Below are 21,037 nucleotides of genomic sequence, written 5' to 3'. Positions count from 1 at the left end.
AATCATTGACATCTAGTTAAAACAATATGTCCCCAGATTTGTGAATTTCAAATGAAAGAGATGCTGAAACTTTTGGTAGCTACAGGACTAAATAAACAAAACAACCTTTAAACTAGTTACTTTTCTTGGGAGTTATTTTTGTCATAATTACCCAGAAAAACCTGCCGCAGGTTATAACTACTGAGATGGTGAATCATCAGCACAATAAAGGAAGTTGTTGTGTAACAAAGCCCGGCATCCTGTTTGGGTTTACTGCCTGAGTGTCCGCTTATCTCTCTCTGGAGACAGCACATCATTAGCCAAGAGGAATGACAAACATGAAAAATGTAAGATGCCACTGATTCGACCATGCACACACATGGAGAAAGTAAACAAAGAAACTCACCCTTTCAACTCAGAGTTCAATCACACAAAGGCACATTCAGGTAACAGCACACACAGTTCCCACAGCTCTTTATCGATCACAAACGATAAGAGGAGCTAATTTCTCCGTCATTGAGCTTCGTGCACGTAGAGCTGCACACAGTGTTCAGACTGCGACGAAGATACTGTTATTAAAGATATTAAATTTCCTGTTGTGGCAACATGAAGACAGAAATTTAGAGCTGTGAGGTGAAGCAGGGATTGTTTCTTCTTTCTTTGACATGCAGAAAATCTTTATTCTAGTGTTCAGATTGAGGATATGATATGAATATCTGTTGTTGATACGTTCTTGTGTATGGCACTTTCAGGTGAGTCAATGCTCCTGAAATTCGTTATTGTGAATATAGTGTAAAGACTTCTTTAAAGGAGATATTTGACTCGAATACACCTTCCAACCACTAAAAAGTCTTCTCTTATTTACATGTGGTATCTTGCTAACTATCAAACTAGTTACCAAATCATCCATGAGCCAACTGGATTTTGTTCAGTTAGAAAAATGTGAAAAACTAGCTTACTAACTTAACTCTTATCTTTAATCACTTCAGTCGTGAAGTAAACAGTATAAACAGGTAATTCACCAGGAATGTGCCCTTGCACGTACCAACGCAGTGCCAGATCCTGCCAGATTGCGCCAAACTCTAACCACAATACTGACCTATTATCTCTGCCAAGAGTTGTTTATTGATTTGCAAGTCCACTAATCATTTTGCTAATACTCCACCAACTCCTGAGGGAAAATGCTGCACTATGTTACAACCAGCGAGACAATCATTTCTACTTACATCGTTTGGTGCTGGGCAGGTTGTGTACAATAGGTTTATTAGAGCTTTTTTCAATGAAAGCAGGTGAGTAAACCAAAACATTGAGCTGAAAGGTCAATTAGATTTGAAAAAATAAGATATACATTGCAATATACCCTCAAAACTCATTTTGTAGATGCACTTCATCATTGCTAATGGTTGATTTGTTCCTATGCTTACAGGAAACCCAGAACAAGGAAGGTTGAACCTAAAGACTGTGGCCTTTTGACCTACTTGGTGTTTGTGTGTTTGTGTGTATCACACTCCCACCTTAACCAGTCCTGCCACATTTACCTGCAACAGGCAGACAGGTAAGTGGGCGTGTTGTGATTTTCCTTTTCCTGTAAAACACACCTTTATATTTCACAGGCGGAGAAGACGCTGAGCCTAAGTCCGAGCGTCCGCGATCACGATACGACCTCTTAGGATCAAGAAACAACATACAGAGAAAAGCTTTACGGATATATTTTAAAATCAGACCCACCAACAGGAAAGGTATCAACCTTTACTCTCTGTTTTTCAATGTTTAATGCTTATCTGAAGTACCTCAAGAAAACATTTCTTTGCAGGGGACAAGTGCAGAAACCATTTAGAGTACGTGTTGCTGAAAAGGGAGTAATCTTCTACCACGTGGGGCTTAAATGTTAAAAGTAATCAATTGTTAACTGAAGTAGACATGCAACAATTATTCTAATCTCTTGTTTTGTCAGACGAACAGTAAAAAAAAAATAAAGATTTTTAATTGGCACTAATATAAAACTGAGGAAATTGTCAAAAACCAGACAATATTCGAAAAACAACTGAAAATATGCCGTTCTTTTTCTCTCATTCGACTAATCAACCAATCATTTCAGCCCTAAATTGAAGTTTTTGAAGTTTCCAAATCTATCTAGAAGGAGCTAGCAAGAAAGTGTAGTTTTATTTTAATCTTTACTGGTAAAAGGCTCCACAGTTGTTCAACATGATTTGCATGACTACTTGAAGCACTTTTCTGGCAGCCTCTTTAGTTTACCGCTGTCTTTATGTAGTTGTTTATTATACTAAGTTTACAGGCGTGTCTTTTATAGAGCTATTCTTGGCTCTATTATTATTTTGCAGTTTGCTTCAATGTTGCAATGTTGCGGAAGTATTTAAGGCGAGTAAGGAGGGTTGTTTTGGGAAAGGACCACATAGTTTAGATTACAGATTAGTTTTGATTGCACAACTTCTACATTTGTTTTTCTAGGGCCTCTAACAAACATGTCTGAGGTGAGTTTGTGTCATTTGCATGATGTTTGCATGATATCAAAATAGCTATATAACGACATCTGCGGACCATTTTTGTCAAATTTTGTACAATCCAATTTCACACGATCTCTGCGCTTGATTTGGGTGAAGAAACGATTTTGTGTTGGTGTCAAAAGAAGGAGTGTGTACCTATGTATGTTTAATTGGGGGCCATTTATTTGCCGTTATATATTTGCCTCATTGAAATTAAAGGGCAACTCAATCAATGTGTGATCCAGTGATCCAGTCTTTTGGCTGTTATAATTGTAACATCCTTATGGTACACTGCTTTGCCATAACCGACAGTGTGGACACACTCATGTACTTACTTAAATAACAACTAGTAGGTATGAAAGTATATGTAAATTGAGACACAGTGCAGGTTTTGGCTAGGATGCCAAAGGAGGAGGAAAATTGAATAGAAAAAGCATATTTAGCTTGGCTACATCAACTTTGAACCTTGTTTTTGGGAACGCAATTTAAATCAAGTCAAATTTCCATTTTTACCTGAAATATTTACTTGAAATAATTCCAGATAAGCAAAAGGACGTATTTAATCTACCTATGACTTGTCGTTTTTCTTGCATTTTTCTCCCACAGTTTCAAAATAATATAGTTTCAAAATATATGTGTTGTATGTATTAGCTCTGTCATAGACAGCTTATGTAAGCTGCATGTCACCTAAACCATGATGCTGGAATAGTTTCCAGCTCCTCGTCACACTCAAGTAGAATAAGCAGACGTAGAAAGTGTAGTTCAGATAATGGCGCAGAAGACACTACTGCTAAAATTTGACTTTATTATCACTGAAACATTGAAACATTTTTAAAATGTGACGATTCAACATCAGAATAAGTTAAAAAGACAAAAGAATGAGTCACCAGAACATAAAAAAAGTCTGTCTTGAGTGTTTGTATGTTGTGTTAGTGATAAAGCAGGACAGAATCCTGCCTCACTTCATTCCAAAAGTTTTTTGACCACCCTGATCTGATTGATGGTGATAGGGGTTATGTGTTTGTGTTATATAATGTGTTCACTTATCTCTCATAACATCAGCTTTCCCTGTGTTATTTTTGACTGCCATCACTCTACTGTTCTCCACGTTCTCCCTTTCACAGTTGCCAACACTAGAATAAACAAAAAATCCATTACATTTTTTCTTTACTACTTACGTAACTGTCAGGTCACACGGACATTGTCTATGTTTAAAACTTTAACAATGGTGCATGACAAAAAAGTGTAAAGATTATACCAAGGTTGATGCTAAAATCAAGGTCATGGAGAAATTAAAATGAAAAAGGTCTGTATATATAGTATATATGCGTTGCCATCAGGATCCCTCAGCTTTGGCACAACTAGTAAAATCAGTGTAGATTTTTCTATTCTTCTCAATGCCTGCATCTCTGCCTATTAGACTCTTATGCATAAGTGGATATTTTAGCCTGAACATGTTGATGAAAAAAGCTTGGTGGGGTAAAGTAAAAAGTAAGGAGGATTCATCCCTTGGGGCACCTTGTATACCTACACGAAAATAAATGAGAATCTGGCTGTTTAGGAATGTTGTTGGCAGCCAAAGCGAAGTCAAGACTGGTTTTCTTTCCTAACCATCCCCAAGTAGTTTTAGTTGTCAGAAATTTAACCAAGTCAAGGCAGCTCAGAACACAAAAGAACAATATAGATAGCTACCCAAGTTTAAGTTTGATGAAGAACGGCAGTGGTCAAGAAAAGGTTTTTATAGCAGTTTAAAGCTTGAACACAAAGGTGGGTAGCTGGATATGGGTGAAAAGGCATGAACCTCTGCACATATTGAACACTCTGCTGGTAAAACTTGGGAAACAGTCAGAAGAAGTGTTAAACATTGGGAACATCTAAATTGGGAGGAAAATAAATGTTAAGATTTGTCTTTAATGCAATCAGTTGCAATAACGGTTAGGGTGTTTCTTCCAATGGACGTTTTAAAAGAAATACTACAACCTGTTGTTTTTGCTGTTTCAAGATATAGCAGGTATTAATTCCTCTCTTTTGCTGTCCACAGGATGTCTTTATATGGTAGCTTCCTGTCTGACGAGCAGTTCCTGTGCTCGATCTGCCTCGATGTGTTCACCAACCCTTCGTCCACGCCGTGCGGCCACAGCTTCTGCATGAGCTGCATCAGCAGATACTGGGATGGATCTAAGGTCTGTTGGAGAAACCCAGTATCATGCAGATTGTGTTCATTCCATCTTTACGTCTATCCTCCATATTTATTTTTACCTTTGGGTCCTTTTTTCCCCTTCCTCTCTCAGGTTTGCCAGTGTCCTCTGTGCAACAAGACCTTCCAGAAGCGACCAGACCTCCAGATCAACAGGACATTGCGAGAGATCACTGAGCAGTTCAGATCCATGAAGGGAGGGGACGTAGTGGGGAGGGATAAGAGAGAGGGAAGAGGAGGTGGAGGAGGAGGAGGTGGAGGAGGAGGAGGAGTAGGAGGGGGAGGACATAGAGGCATACCAGATAATGTATTCGATGAATTGAAGAAGAGGCTGCCTCGATCTCTGCCAAAAGCAGCAGTGACGCTGACCTGTGAGGCTCAAGTTAAGAAAGGTGAATTATGAATAAATCTTACATTGGTCTTGGGACCAATGCTGTCAACAAGATATGTTTAAACAGTGAAGCTTCAACTCTTGTACTTCTTCGGTGTGTTGTTGGGTTGTGGGGAAACTTTGTTGGGGAATGATGGACCCCCTCAGGACTCTCAGGTTTCTATCCAGACGTAGCGCAAATTTTAACCAAAGACTGAAATACTACCTTTTTAGACTAGACCTCAACATGTGGAGAATATTTTTCATCAATGGTCAGTTCAGTCAGTGGAGAAAAGTTCACAGGAGCCTAAGATGTCTTCTGCTGAAAGTTTCATTGGAGCTTGGCTAATAAGAATGGCAGATTTTTCGCCACCGCCTCAGATCAGATGAAGCTTTTATATATGCCCTCAGGACAGTGTTACAAGTGCTGCCTAAACAGTCATTAGTCTACAAACAAGGGATTATGTCTACCCTCAATGGTTGGACATTATTATCTGACTTTGTAGAGGCTTCTATGTTATGTACCTTTCTGTGTCAAGGAATGAGATGGCCCTATCCTCTGATCTCAATCTACCAAATTAATGTATGCACAATAACATTGACAACTTGAGTGTAAAAGTGCTATCCCACTTCAAAAATCTATATTCATTCATCTTACACAAGTGGCAGAGCCAGTCTGTACAGTTCGGTTGCACATTCTGCAGATGAAAAATGACAGCCCTGTCAGAGCTATGTTGCACAGCAGCAATCTTAACCAAGACAAGTAGTCTTGTACTCAAGAGCCAAGCAAGCAGCTGACGCAGGTAAGGCTGCTGGGAATGTCATTAGTTCTGCAAGTGTTTTAACATCAACCAAAGTATTGGACAAATTAAATGTAGTTGCTGGTTGCTCTACAGTGGAGATCCCCAAATTGTTTGATATGGTTTGTCAGGGTTCTTTTTTAGCTTTGTTGATTTTTCTCTCATTTCCTGTATCTTCTACTTTGGAAGGTGAGTTCGCCCCAATGTCATGTTCACCAGTCACGACCTCACTGGCTTCTTCGGTACCAAACCACAGTCCGATTGCTGCCCTGAACCAAAACTCTGCACCTCTTCCGCCACCTCCTCCTTACACCCGCTCCAGCGGCAGGAGAAGGTTCACCGTGAGTGGGGCTGCAAGTAGCCACAGTCTTCCTCTCTGTGAGATCCACCACAGAGGAATAATGGTACAATACTTTTACCTGCATTGTAAACCAATTTTATTTATATTTTAATGGCAGATAAAGGTTTGACGCTGGAACACTCTCCCTGGCTGATTTCAGATTTACTGTTTGACGGACCGAGAGTGTATCTGTCCTGAATGTGTGACTGTGGATCATCAGGGTCACAATACAGTGACAATCGAAGATGCATGGATTGAAACCAAGGTAGGGAAACGATGTCTGAAGCAAGTCACTCAAACAACATTTCTGTTTTGAGAACAATGGATGTAAGAGGAAGGAAAACAAAGCAGGTGATACTACTACTTATACTACTTTGACGTAGTGTGAACTTTTGCCTCTAGTATGTAAGAAATAAATGTCCTACAAATTGTATGTTCTATGATTGTAAACCAGCCAATCATGAAACATACAAACTTGGCCAACTTGCCAAAAATCTGTAATCAAATTAACGGTGTAAGGATATCTCTGTAAATTACAGTTTCAGTTGGTCCTTGGGCTGGGTACCACAATATGACCCTTACCAGCAAATTTGGTGTGGTATTACAGTAAAACGGTTGGTTGGTTGAGTATAAATATTCTTACTTTTGAGTTCATTGTGCAGCTTAAAAATACATAGATAGTCCTATTCAAAATTATATCTATGTTTGTGTGTGTTCAGGCCCAACTAACTCTGTCAGGGCAGGAGATCCAGGAGATGATCAGACAGAGAATCAGGAAGATGGAGGAGATCAAGATGTCAGTGACTCAACTGGAGGTAGGGCCAACACCCTTAACACTACAGAAAAAAAAATCATCCCTCTATCAGCTTGATGTCACCATCCTTGCTATTTTTTGGTATTTACCAAATATTTATGCCAACTTTTTGTCTTTTGTCACAGGTTTGACATATTTTTAGGTTTTCATACTTCTCTACTTTTAGGCATATTCAGTTTTTCATATTTCTGTTCGACTTAGGGGTAACCTACATCTTCAAGTCTATTTTCAAATTTCAAGTGTATATTTTCTAATTTAATGACTTTTCAAAGGTGTCTTGAGAAGTTTTACATCCCAGACTTCTAAATTCCCCAGCTGGCGGTGGAGCGAGAGACAGCGAGCAGCGTTTGCCTTTTTTCTGAGCTGGCATCTGCCATTGAGCGTTCTCAAGCAGAGCTGATGGAGGTAATGGACAGGAGCCGGAGGGCGGCTGAGCAACAGGCTGATGCCATGATACGACAGCTGGAGCTGGAGGTTGAAGAACTGCGGAGGAGAGAGAGCACCATCGCTGAGCTCGTACAATCAGATGACCATATACACTGTGTCAAGGTTTGCAAGAGTCTAATGAGCCTCAATTGCTGAATTCTGGGTCATATGGCAATTTTTGTTATTAATTTTTCACCTTCTTTCCAGTCTTTCCCAATCCCCTTGAGTCTTCCACCTACCAAAGACTGGTCTGGGGTGTCAGTGAACTCTGACCTGGGAACAGGAACCATCTACAGGTCGCTTGCAGCTCAGGTGGAGAGGTTCCAGGAAACACTGAAGAATATTGCAGAAACAGGTCAGTGAAATGCAAAACAGGAGGCTTGTCAGAGATTTAAAAAATAACATGTTTGGTAGACCAAAGAACGTTTTACTTGAGAGAGCAGTTTTATAATCTAAACTAAGATATTCCTGATTTTTTGTATCAATAAAGAGAATCTTTAGCCAGTAGGTAGATCTTCAACAAAGTACTGAAACTGTGCCCTCTGGTGGTATTTTATGACTTTTTCAACTTACACAAAACTTCTGAATTTTCTTTAAAACCATTCAGTAGCTTGAGTTTCACTTTGAAATTAAACTGGTGTTCAACTTATAGTCTCTTGTCCCTCTCCAGGTTTTCCTGCTCCAGTACAGGAACCCAGTCCAGTCCAAACACAGCCAAGTGAGTGTCCGGTCCTACTCCACCTTAAACAGGCCATTCATAAAGGTCTATACTGTACAAAAATAAGTGAATATCCATCATCTACCTTAAATTCTCCAAATACAAGTCACTTTATCAATCTTGCCTTAAAGTTTAAGTTTAAGGCTTAAACTCAGTACTCTAGTGCGCATTGTCGTCCAGTAATATAATTTTATCCTGTCCATTGGTGGGTTTTTACAACAATATGTCTCATTTAACATTTTAAATTGTTTTTTCTGCAGGGGTGAAGAGGGTACAGGAGTATGCAGGTCTGTTACATTCACACAGGTTCACAAAATGAATTTTCAGACATGTATACAGAATATAACGATATATAAAATTCTTCTTTCTTTAAACACAGTGGATGTGACGCTGGACTGCAACACTGCTCATCCCAGGCTGATTATGTCTGAGGACATGAAGAGCGTGAGACACCTTTATTAATTATTAGATCATAGAATAATGGATTGGTCAGTGCATTTGTGGGCTTTGTTCTTAAAGCAATACAAAGTATTAATAATCCTGTTTTCAAAGCAATTTGTGTAAGAGTATCTTAGAATATCAGTGTTTTTTGGTCCACACAGTTTGTTAAAAATGAAATTTGTATTGATAAACTTGATAAACTGTCTGTGTGTCTGCAGGTGAGGTGTGGAGATCGACACCAAATGGTTCCAGACAATCCAGAGAGGTTTGACAGAGTGGTCTGTGTCCTCGGGAGAGAGGCCATCTCCTCTGGGAGACACTACTGGGAGGTAAGAGGCTCTCTCCTTTGAGTATTTGACACAGAAAATAGCAAATATTTAAATTCATGTAAATGCATTCCATTCTTTGGTATGTTTCAGTGTTTGATTGTATAAATATGTCTTGTGAACAGGTGGAGGTTGGTGGTAAGACGGACTGGGACCTGGGGGTGGCCAGACAATCAATCAACAGGAAGGGGAAGATTGAAGTCACTCCAAGCAACGGATACTGGTTCCTTAGTCTAAGAGACAAGTGAGTTCATTATCCAAAATGGGAGATAATTTGAGTAAAATGCATCTCTCCATAGAGGCTGCTGAGCCCAGTTAAATATGATCCACTTTCACCAAAATCAGTGAAATAGTCGTTGGTGTGTGGTTCTTTTCCTTTGTCATAACTAAGTATCCCCCCTTGTTCTACTCCTTAGGAACAAGTACGCCTTTCGCACTGAACCCTCCATAGACGTCCATCTGAACCTCCGTCCACACAAGATTGGGATATTTGTGGACTTTGAGAAAGGACAGGTGCAGTATAATCAACACATTTCACACATCTTCAACAGAATATGACAAATATTCAAAAATCTGTGTCAACTTGATGTGGACATTTCCGTGCTGTTTATCAAATAACACTGTGTCCTCGTGGTTTCACAGGTGTCTTTCTTCAACGTTGACGCTAAAATCCACATCTACACTTTCAATGACACTTTCAATGAATGCATCTATCCCTTCTTCAGTCCCTGCACGAATAAATCTGGAAAGAATGAGGGGCCGCTGACAATCTCGCCAGTAAATATGATGCCAGAGTGACCAAACACCTTTAAAGTTATTTCTCGTTCCCTCTGTTATACTGACTTATGCACTTGGTTTGTCCTGTCAAAAGAATTCTTGGTCATATTTTTCTATCAATATTGTAGTATTGTTGTCTTTCTTGTGGTAGAAGTTGTTCTTTGACTGTGAATCATCTAATAAAACAATCACATCTGGACATCTGTATCATCTGTATAAATGTGTACAGGGGTATCGTACAAAAGTAGACACAGTAGCAGCAGCCCGTCATGCTTAAGCAGGTTAGTTAAGAAAAATGAATAATTTAATTTATTATTTCTGAGAAGCAGTTTCATGGACTTTTGTTACTTTTTTTTTTTACACAGCTCTCAGTTGTGGTTCAGTAGTTTGAACACCAGGGGGAAGATTTGTTCCAGCTGTGGGGAGACACGAGGAAGTTTGTGAAATGAGTCAGCTGATCCTCAACACACAACGTTTGTGTTTGCATTGAGATATTCAGCAGGAAGGCAATTAAATTATATTTGTTATAACTTATAGGTGCCCATAAAGCTCTCATTTGCAGTGGTGAAAGGTAACATACAATGAATAATTAACTTTTTGAGGTACTTGTACTTTACTGGATTCTGCTACTTTATACATGCACTCTACTCCACTACAGAGGGAAATATTGTAGTTTTACCTCCACTATGTTTATCTAAAATCTATAGTTACTAATTAATTTTCAGGTTGTCGTGTTTCAGGTGTCTACAAGCTGCATCAAAAAGATTTCCCCTCTAAACTTCTCACGTGGTTTAATTTAAATAACCTCAAAGAAGAAGGACTTTCTTTGTTCGTCTCAACTGCCTCATTCATGTCCTGACCCCTAAGGTTAATCTTGTGACCCTTTAAGGGAGGCACAAGCCCCAGGTTGAGAACCACTGCATATAAACAGCTACAACAGTCTAGTAATGTAATATATACCCCACAGGGGCTGCGTTTCTGTTGTAGCAGTAGTTTCACCTGCGTTCTTAGCTGATAATACATCAAGACTTTTACTTACACAGGATTTTGCGAGGATGGAGGAAGTATTCACATCATGTACTTAAGTAAAAGTACTAATGCCACGCTGTGAAAAGACTCCATTACAAGAAAAGTCCTACATACAATGAAAATCTTTTAAGTGTTTAATTAAAAAATATCTCTGGCTCTTGAACTGGTCTGTTAGGATTCAGTCAATCTTCTATCTTATGAAGACTACACTGCTGTATATCAGCATCTATCATACTTGGGAGAGTCTGATTTTTTCTCAGGGGATAAACATGTGTACCTGTGCCAAGTGTACAGCCTCAGGACTAGAATGAACCTGTTTTATGTTTGCTATTTGTTGCTAAGTCCCTGTCGATACCAAGGCTGTGAATATTTTACTTACTTATTTTAAACTTTAGTGCTGCAGTCAAATTTGTAAGTAATCAAAGAAATTACCAACAACCAAGTGGCGCACAGTGAATCTGGAACTAGCTGGTTCACCGTTCTTCAATAACTATTACTACGCTTTATAGTTGCCATAAAACACTTACTATTACTTCATCTGTAAATGATTGTATGAATGCTGGGTATCTTTGTAAACATACAAAGAGGGAAGCGATGTGTTTATCCTCATGGAAATATCAAATTCATTCAGAGGTTTCTCTGTACTTAAAACAACATTGCGTACATTTTTCAGCATCATTTTGATGCAACACTGACTTGTAATCAGCTAAATTGTGTCTCAGGCGCTTAGAACCACCGGGAAGACGACGAGGTTTGCAGGCCAAGCAGGGGAGAACCAGAGGTGGGCAAGTGGGCAATGTAACCAGGCTTAGCAGCCTCTATGGACATAATGACAGAGGAGAAGAGACCGAAGAGGACGTTGAGGGAGGAAGCTCAGAAGAGAAAAGAAGCCACTGGACAAGAGTAAATCTGGGACTGACTTTTAGTGGTTGGTGAAATAAAAGGCTGAAAGACAGACGCCGAGCTGGACTGACTGCTGCTGGACTCTGATGTTTGGCTGTTAGAAAAGTTGTCGACTCACTAGTTTTTGATCATAAGTAATGTAATCAGAACACACATTCGCATTGACCACAGTGATATTGGACTCAGTATTGGGTCAGTTTGGTGTATTGTGTTCATGCTTTGCTTCTGCTGCATATTAAAAACACAAAGACACAAAACTTTAAATCATCTTCGGCTTCATTGAAACTTATTCACACGTCAGAATCTCTTGTGATACACAATAATCAAATAAAAAGATTGAATGACACAAACACTGCAATTATGCAACAATCATTAATGTGACAAATACTAACTATTAAGCTGAATTAAATTAAGCATATTTTATATTGAATATTACTGTAAATGCAGGACCTGCACCATAGAAACCGCCCCCACTGTTGACCTGAAAACCAGCTCCATAACAATAAACTGGTCTAACGGGCAACCTTCAAATCTCTTAACTAATCTTCCATTCAGACCTGTGAAGTTACCGTGCAGCGAAAAGCACGAAGACACAACGTTGGCCTGACGTTGCCTTCAGGTGCATTATGGACATATGACCACGGGTTACAGAAATATGCTCTTATTTGCTTTTAAACCAAGAATTAGATGAAAAGATCGATACCCCTCTATTGTTTGGAAGTTAGCCATGAAGCGGTATGTGGTGAACTTTGACTGCTGTAGGTGGATTTTGGTACCCTCGGTAGACTCAGACCAGACTAGGTGACTGGCTGCTGGCTTCATAAAACTCTTAGTAGAAAAGCATTTCCCAAAGAGCACACGAGAAATAAAAACAAGGGGGTGAACACAAGGTGACAGTTCTGCCAAGATGTGACATTTATCTTACCAAGAGAACAGAAGACGCTTGCTTTGGTTTTAAAATGCCTCATCTTATTTGTGAAATACATTTTTTAATTTTTAAAGAGTTGTATCTTATAATTCAGATATAATGACAATAACAGGTTTTATTTTGGAGATCTGGGAATTATTTGGTGTCATTTAAAAAAATAAAATTTGTACCTTTACTAACTTCAGTTATTGGAAAATCCTGTTTTGCACCTTTTAACTGCATCAATAGTCATTCCATACTAACATTTAGTGGTTGTCTTGTGTTAGTCCTCTTTGGGTTTTGGTAGAGTAGTGGTGACTGACCAGCTAATTGCAACAATGAATCACAGTTTGTTAACTTCTGATTCTGTTGTAGTCTTCAGTGTATTACTTAAATTCATTCTTTTATTAAAATTACATAAAAACATGCATAAGAAATGTATTTGACAGGAAAAGTAGCTTTTTCTTAGACCTCATAAAATTGACTAAAATTTGATTTTTAACGTACATGTGCCTTACTTCCATCATTTGTGCGCCCAACAGCGCAAATCTCTACAACCTTTCCATGTAGATTTAAAATTAGAAGCTGCTGCGGTCGATGCGGTCCTGGCTAATCTGCGACTTGGCTTTTTGTTTTTGCAGGAGAATGTGTTCGGCAAACTCCCTCATTGCTCCCTTCCCACCGATACTGTGGCAGGTGTACTTGGCAGCATTAATGGCTACCACCGGAGCATCTCCGGGTACTGCGCTTAATCCCGCCAGGTTCAGACATTTGACATCTGGTTTATCAGTGCCTGAAAGTGAGTGAGAGAAGATGGACAAAGAATGAATCAACACAACTTTCCATTCACATGAACTTCTAGTATAAACTAATTGTATATTATTGTATGAGGACTACACAGGGTCCCCATAAATCCTGGCGTCCCTGTAGAGTGTTGAATCTTATATGGGGACTTCTCAGGGACACAACACCTAACAACTTTAAAGGGTATAGCTGCTTTACCCATGTACGCCACGTCCTTCCAATTCAGCTTCCTCTGCTCCACCATCGGGTTCAAAGCATCCATGGGCTCCATTCCCACTTGTAAGACCTTGCAGCCCGTCCTCTTGGCCAGTTTGTCAGCCAACGCCTGGGCCACTGGGTCCTCAATGGAGGTCAACAGCACGACCTGGTGAAGCAACACAGAGGGTAGTGTGCGGCCATTCAATACGAGCTCACTCACCACTGCTCCTTTTTCAAATTCCAACCTCCACTTCTTCTTCCTGCAGCATGCGGATGCCCATAGTGTCTCTGGTGTTAATAGACACCATCTCCTCTCCGGATAAAGAAAGAAAGATCCGTCCTTCCGTTAAACACCCGGAAACCTTACAGAACATCAGGCGGACCACCTCTGGTATGTCCCGACCAAAGTAGCCATACCTTTGGAAAGAAGTACATATTAGATTTTTTTAAAAACGGAAGGACAACGACAATGGGAAAACAACTTGTTCCCATCTGAAACCACAGTAATACTCCTGTGGCTCCTGTCAAGCCGAGTGCACGGGATGGCAAACAACCGCCACAACCGCATGCATCTCACCTGAGAACCCTCTGTTCTGCCACAGGCCAGTCGATGTCCACGTCTATGTCGACACTGTACTCTGGCAGCATCTCGTAGTAGCATAATTTGCCACCCTGGAGAGGTGGATACAAAAACATAAACCATTACAAAACCTGAATAATGAAAGCAGAATTAAATTGTGAAAGAAGGTGAGCTACAGCTTCCTAAATCCAAAAAAAGAAATCCTTGCATGGATGGATGAACTCATTGGCCACATGTTGTGTCATATGTCAGAATGGAAACATCAAATTATGAAATACAGCACATGTTACCTGCAGAAGTCCCTGATTCACTATGAGGTCTCTAGTGGTGAAGTAAAAAGAGCCGTTCTCACACAGCTCTCCATCCCAGTCCTGACGCCGTGGCCGGTTGACCGGGTCCAGATTTAACGGTTTGGTAAACTCACCAGCTACATGAAGGTATGGTAAGAGTTAAAAAGGTCAATTTTACAACAAACAGCATCTACAGACATCCAGAAACAGATCCAAATTGCATCGTTATCCGTACAATAACTGCTCAGTTATTTCACTAAAAAACAGAAATGTAAAACGCGTACACCGAATGCTGATCTGACTCTTTGCAAGAAAGCAAATGAACACATTCAATCATTTCTTTATATATTAAATTAAATTAGGCTGCAACTTTGAGAGACTTAGGAACAAAAAAATAGGCTTTATATTTATGTACAAACTAAAACAATTCAACACTGAAACTTGATATAATCCCAAAATACTGTAGTTACTACAACTCTCATATTACTTAAACAGAACAACAGCAACAAATCTGCAACTAACTGGTCTGCTATGTTTACCCTGAAGTGCCAGGAGGCATTGAGTAACAAAGCAGTGATTTGTGTGTGATTATACTCATGACAGTGACAACGCAGGTTTCTCTTTCATGAAGTCAGACACAAACAGAGTAAATACCTGTTGCACTGCTCACAGAGGGAAGTGTACGGTTTTAAATAGATGCAAACTATTCTGGATGACGATCATGAAAGCATAAAAGTGAAACCAACAATTAAAAGATTAGATCTGGTGCAACAGGATATTTGACACAATGAAAACACTTATTAATCCTCATTTGGACTGGTCCTAGTCAGCAACTTAAATCCCATTTCATTCTTGTATTTTTACCTACTTTATTTATTAATGAGCTGTAATATGACTTAATGAACCCATCAGTAGAACAAGACCCCATAAGAAAGGCGAGACGGAGCAGCTGTTGTACCGTACTATAAAGCTTACTGCAATGGTAGAAGTTCACCAGAAACTCAGAAGGCAGATGGACCTTCTGAGTTTCCTCAAAAAGAAGGGATACTGCTTCAAGTGGCTTCAAGTGTTCAGGGTCCAATCAGAGATGTGGACACAAGCTGGAGATTCACTCAACCTCTAACCGTTGATGAGGATTGGGGTGGTCTTCCTGGCACTGATGGCCTGGTTGCTATCGGCACACCAAGTTGCCAGTTGTTGGACCTTCTCCTTGTAGTCCAACTCAGTGTTGTTGCTGATAAGGCCAATTGCCATTGTGTATACACAACATCTGTTGACTTACATCCTTTCTTGACCTCCTGCCAGCGAAACTGGTGTCTCCTGACCACCGAGAAGACGGAATCGAAGCCCTGCTGCGTGATCATCTCCAGGGCCTCCTTCACATGGTATGGGTGGAGACACGGTGCTGTGGCCTGAATGTTACATATCACATCCACCTCTGTGGGAAAAGAGTCAACAAAGGATGTGGTTTGAAATTAAACTCCGGTTGCGTGACGCTACAGTTCGCATGAGCAAATCCTGGCATGGTTCACACACCTGGGTTGAGCTTGACAAACTCTTGGATGGTTTCCAGTGAGGTAGAAGAGTCTTTGGAGACTTCTGGACTCCGGCGGTGCACCTTGGCATTCCAAGCTTTTGCCACCTTCTCAATATCGTCATGGTCAGTCGATACCCAGATACTAGGAAAAGAAAGGTTCTTTAACATTAATATTATCTCTTTTCATACATTTATACACATCAAATACCTCTAAATGTTACAAAGTTTTCTTCTTATCTTCTTCTACGGACCACAAAGCGGCAAAACAAAAAAAAGGACCACTACGAGTGGAGGACAGTTTCGGGTTAAACTGTGACATTTTAAATGTAAACCTGGACAAGCAAATGGTTCATTACAGAGTGCATAGAGATAAACAACCACTCACCCTCGGATTCGTACCTACAGGCAGTTTAGAGCACCAATTAACCTGTTAAGTGCATGTCTTTGAAGAAGGAGTACCCAGAAATAACGACATAACTACAACTACAATTACACCAACCAGGGCTGCAATCACCCAACAGTGTTACTTTAACTTTTTAACGCAACGTAACACCTCATAAAACTGAAAGTCGACCATGTTCGGCTTCACACAAGAGGAAGGTTTATTCTTATAATAAAGAAGATTATTTATTCTTGACAGTTGTTGAATCCCGAACAGAACCGGATCAAGAACAAGAGCTCACTTAGAGTTAAAGGTGACTTCTCTTGCCAATATTTCCCCATTGGGAGCCAACGTTTTAGCTCGTAACTTATCATGGATGTCTGTGCGTTAACTGATACAAAAGATACTGCAAGAAATGAAATTAAAGTATATCCCAGCGCAGTATTATCCATCCATCTGTTTTCTTTCTAGGATCGCCGGGGGCTACAACCAATTTAGAGCCACCAATTAACCTGCACGACTTTGGACCGTGGGAGAAAACAGCAGGAAACAATGACATTGACTACACAAAACCTAAGGCCATGATTACCTAACCCTCTATCAACCATCTGTCGGCCGTTTACTGTGACTTATGATCAAATATTATGCTTATAAAATGTCAGAACACGGTGAAAATGTCTCATCACAACCTCAAACAAATGAAAATATAGAATATCTTTATTGTCCTAATGAAATTTAAGTGCAGGAGTGCAAAAAAAATAGTATGAAACATAAATAAAACGGGATAAAAGGGATAAAAACATGGAAAAATACAGACACAGAGAGAATTATTTCAAATATACAACTACAATCTTGAGACACTGTCTTATTCAATTTAAAATTATACATATGCTCCACTTCTCAAAGGAAAAATTACATAATATATATCCAGAAGTATCACCTCTATGCGATAAATGTAAATCTTCTATTGTAACCCATCTTCATAGCTATGCTCTATGCCCCAAAATTTACTCTTTCTGGTCCGGTGTTTTTAATATAATGTCCGAGGTTATAGGGTTTTTGATAAAGCCAGAACCCTTACTTATTATTTTTGGGGTGTCTGAAGCCTTTAAAAAATTCAACAAAGCACAACAATGTTTTATTTCATATGGTCTTATAATAGCGAAGAAAATGATTCTTACGTTATGGAAGAGTGTAAACACACCAACACCTAAGATGTGGCTAGAAGAATTAATTAATACACTCCACCTGGAAAGAATAAGAAATGTTCTAGAAGACAGACTCCAACATTTTGACCCTTTTTACAGTACCTTGCTAATACCAACCCAACCCCAAAGTCTCTTAAATGTGTAGCGGAGTTCCCGTGATATTTCTCAGACGGGTCTTCTCTAGGGGGAGAGGGGGTGGGTTTCTGTCAACCTGATATGTTCTGTTTCTGCTGTTTCTGTGTATGTGTTCTGTAATGACAGAATTAATTAAGTAATTAGTTTGTTACTAATTCATTAATTAAGTAATTAGTTTGTATTATGTATTTATTATTGTATTGTATTTATTATGTTTATTTAGTTATTCTTTAATTAGTAATATATTATTTTATTAACATATTAAATATCTATGTATTAGTTATTTATTTATATTATTATATGTATTTATTTATTTATTGTTAATATATTATTATTATTTATTTATTATTTATTATTTATTTATTATATTTAGTTGATTGTATTTGTGATCCTTATTGTATTATGTATTTATTATTGTATGGATAATATGTTTGTATTATGTATTAGTTTGTATTATAAATGCCCAATAAAAATACATGGGATAAAAAATAATATACAACTACAATGATGCAAAACAGGGAGAAAAACAGCAAAAAGTGCCAAAAGTTTTGTCTTTTTTCCTTTCTTAAAAAAAAAAAAGTCTCACATGATTAAATGAATCATCAACAAGGCTGCCTAATGCAAACCGAGCATGCATGATGTGTGCATTATCCACATGGTAAAGGTGCAACCATGCAGCAGTTTGTGCAAACTTAAATAAAAGTGACACCATGCACAGTGTTTTAATCTGCAGGTTCTGCTGGTCTCTTCATGTTTGGTACCTGTCGAACATGTTGGAGTCCACCGCAGCCCTCAGCACCCACCCGAGCAGCGGGACCCCGGCCAGCATCTTGATGTTCTTCAGAGGGATCCCTTTGCTTCCTCCCCTCGCCAGGATCAGGGCAGCGACGTGTCTCTTGCCCGGCTTCTTGCAGGAGGGCTGCAGCCCGTCCTGCTCGCTGCTATCACCGACCAGACGTCTCTTCCTGGACGCCATGGGTCCAGTTTCAGGTAAAATAGAGGAATAATGCTGCTGAAGCGGAGCTGCTGTGTTTATAAGAGTCCTCAGTCTTCCTCTTCTTCCTCTGGTTGTAATTCGTGTTGTTAGAGAGACGCTCACTGTTGCCACCCATTGCCCCGGAGGACATGATGGGAAGTTCATTTATTTTAGGGAGTCGCATCACTTACCCTCAGATGATAGATCTTTGTAAATAGATCCAAACTATTCTGCATGAAAGTGAAACTAACTATTAAATTAAAAGATTAGATCTGGCACAACAGGATATTTGACACAATGAAAACCCTTATTAATCCTCATCAAATAATTACCCCCTGGGATTATTAAAGTATTTCTGATTCTGATTCTGATTTGGATCTGGTACAACAGGATATTTGACACCTATTAATCCTCATTTGGACTCATCCTAGTCAGCAATTTAAATCCCTTGATATAGTCATGGTCAGTCGATACACAGACACTAGGAAAACAAAAGTTAATATTATCTTTTTTCATATATTTATACACATCAATACCTCTAAATGTTACAGTGTTTTCTTCTTATCTTCTTCTACGGACCACAAAGTGGCAAAACAAAAAAGGGTGTGGAGGCTTTTTAAAACCTTTCGTTCATTTTGTTCATTCACTAGTGCGTGACAAATGAACGAAACTCTGCAGCTGTGAAGTGAAGGCAACAACTGCAGTTCCTCATTCGTCCACTTGAGTCAGTCTCCATAAGTCCCCATGTTCAAATGTCCAACTTCACAGCAGAAATAAACATGTATTATATTAAGGCTTAAAGTTATGCAGGATTAAGAGCTTGGCTGCTTTGATTGACAGGTAAGGGCCGTTACAGATGGTTTGTTTGAGCACCGAGGCGTCATTCGGCCCTACTCAGGTCCCCCGATGATCAAGACCTCGCTTCAGAAACCTATGGGTGGCATCACACATACGCTGTCCATTCTTTATACTGTCAATGGTCTTTACTCGTATCTTATTTGGTTTTTGTCTCTATTACAGGTTATTGTTCCTTATTGTTTAATGTGTAAAGTCATTTCACTTCTTTACATTTGGCTTTTATTGCAGTTTCTTGTCTTTATGGATTCTAAATTGATGTTTTATAAATGTTGTTGTTGTTGTTGTTGTTGATGTGTGGACCCCAAGGAAGACTAGCAACCACCATGGAGATTTAAATAAGCCCCCACAGTCAAGCACATCTCTGATCCTGGCTTCTACTCCACCTTTATCTTGTACTTTATGTAAGTTTCTTCATTTTGTCGCAATCTCCTGACGCTGTTGCCATTGTCTCATTACTTCCCTCCAAACTTTTCTCCTCTGATTCTGACAGTTCAGTACAACGATTTCCTTGGAATCCTGAATGTGCATGTAACCGCATGAATACCATGTCTTTCCCCTGATCGGCTGACTTGCTGACTGGATATATCACATGCTCACACTGAGTCACTCAGGGTGAGTATTTTACTTCCTATTATCTCTTCCACCCTCTGAAATACTAACATCCATCTATCATCTGTAACTGCTGATCAGGTTCACCTGACTTCACAACAAATTTCGGGGGGGAAAAGCAATTTAATTGCCCTTAAAATGAATAAAAATATTCATGTGATAGATGGTCATGACTAAAACCTGCAGCAGAAGTCAGCATGTAGTTTGCTGTACCTCTACCTGTCTTTCATGGATCAACAGCACCACCTTTTGGACAACAACAGCCAATGGAGCCCAGGATGATTACCAATAACTGTCGTCAGCTGAGTTATTTTAATCTGCAGGTTGTAACACATCATGTATGTCAACACACCAGTTATATGAAATTAAATTCATGTTTATGCCTGAAAATATATAAACACAGTCTCCATGTGGACTGAAAACCAAATCACGACTGACTTTGACTTAGTACCCCACCGTGTCACCTAGTTTTGTCTTAAATTTCAAAATAAAAGTCCTCTATTAGTCCTCTCTTTTGTTTTATTACATACAAATGTTGTTTGACCCACAGTACTTGAACTTGACAGATTTCTCCTGATTTAAATGCACAATTTCATGCGTTGTGTCAGCGTTGTGTTTACAGCTTGTGTCTCTTTCTGTAACTGGCCAGAAAAAAGCTTTTAAAAAAGGACACACCTGTAATTGTTTTTAAATCTTAAAGGGTGTCAACGAATTGTTACATAACTGGGAACTGAGTTCGACTGCTGAAGTTTTGACTGCAATACCTGACTGACCTGCCTTGTAGCTGTCCAAAATCTGTTGCCATATTCATACGTTGTCGTGTTTGAAGCCTCCTGCTTCACCTCATAGTTTGCTGCTATTATTCCTGCGTAAATAAACACACATGCACATACTGCATGCACACACAGAGGTATGCTACCTGACCAGTG

General features: G+C 39.4%; 2 protein-coding genes across 2 annotated transcripts; one reads left to right on the top strand and one right to left on the bottom strand.

Annotated features, from left to right (window-relative positions):
- Positions 1 to 1,409: 1,409 nt before the first annotated feature.
- LOC104933595 (E3 ubiquitin-protein ligase TRIM39) lies at positions 1,410 to 9,891 on the top strand. The gene is made up of 15 exons (XM_027287674.1): positions 1,410 to 1,534; positions 4,525 to 4,666; positions 4,775 to 5,072; positions 6,040 to 6,254; positions 6,351 to 6,455; positions 6,910 to 7,005; positions 7,320 to 7,553; positions 7,638 to 7,785; positions 8,101 to 8,148; positions 8,409 to 8,435; positions 8,528 to 8,592; positions 8,808 to 8,918; positions 9,041 to 9,159; positions 9,332 to 9,428; positions 9,558 to 9,891. Exons 2-15 carry the CDS (start codon positions 4,526 to 4,528, stop codon positions 9,711 to 9,713), a joined length of 1,860 nt encoding a protein of 619 aa, XP_027143475.1. The 5' UTR covers positions 1,410 to 1,534; position 4,525; the 3' UTR covers positions 9,714 to 9,891.
- Positions 9,892 to 11,882: 1,991 nt separating this feature from the next.
- On the bottom strand, positions 11,883 to 18,641 carry cmasa (cytidine monophosphate N-acetylneuraminic acid synthetase a). The gene is made up of 8 exons (XM_010749090.3): positions 18,427 to 18,641; positions 15,940 to 16,082; positions 15,686 to 15,841; positions 14,404 to 14,540; positions 14,111 to 14,205; positions 13,779 to 13,950; positions 13,534 to 13,699; positions 11,883 to 13,324 (listed from the first exon to the last, which is right to left on the bottom strand). The coding sequence occupies exons 1-8, from the start codon at positions 18,639 to 18,641 to the stop codon at positions 13,110 to 13,112; spliced, it is 1,299 nt and encodes a 432-aa protein (XP_010747392.1). The 3' UTR covers positions 11,883 to 13,109.
- Positions 18,642 to 21,037: the final 2,396 nt, after the last annotated feature.

The sequence above is a fragment of the Larimichthys crocea genome, chromosome XIV (assembly GCF_000972845.2).
Source record: "Larimichthys crocea isolate SSNF chromosome XIV, L_crocea_2.0, whole genome shotgun sequence".
Classification (NCBI taxonomy): domain Eukaryota; kingdom Metazoa; phylum Chordata; class Actinopteri; family Sciaenidae; genus Larimichthys; species Larimichthys crocea.
This window is presented reverse-complemented; position numbering and strand designations above follow the sequence as displayed.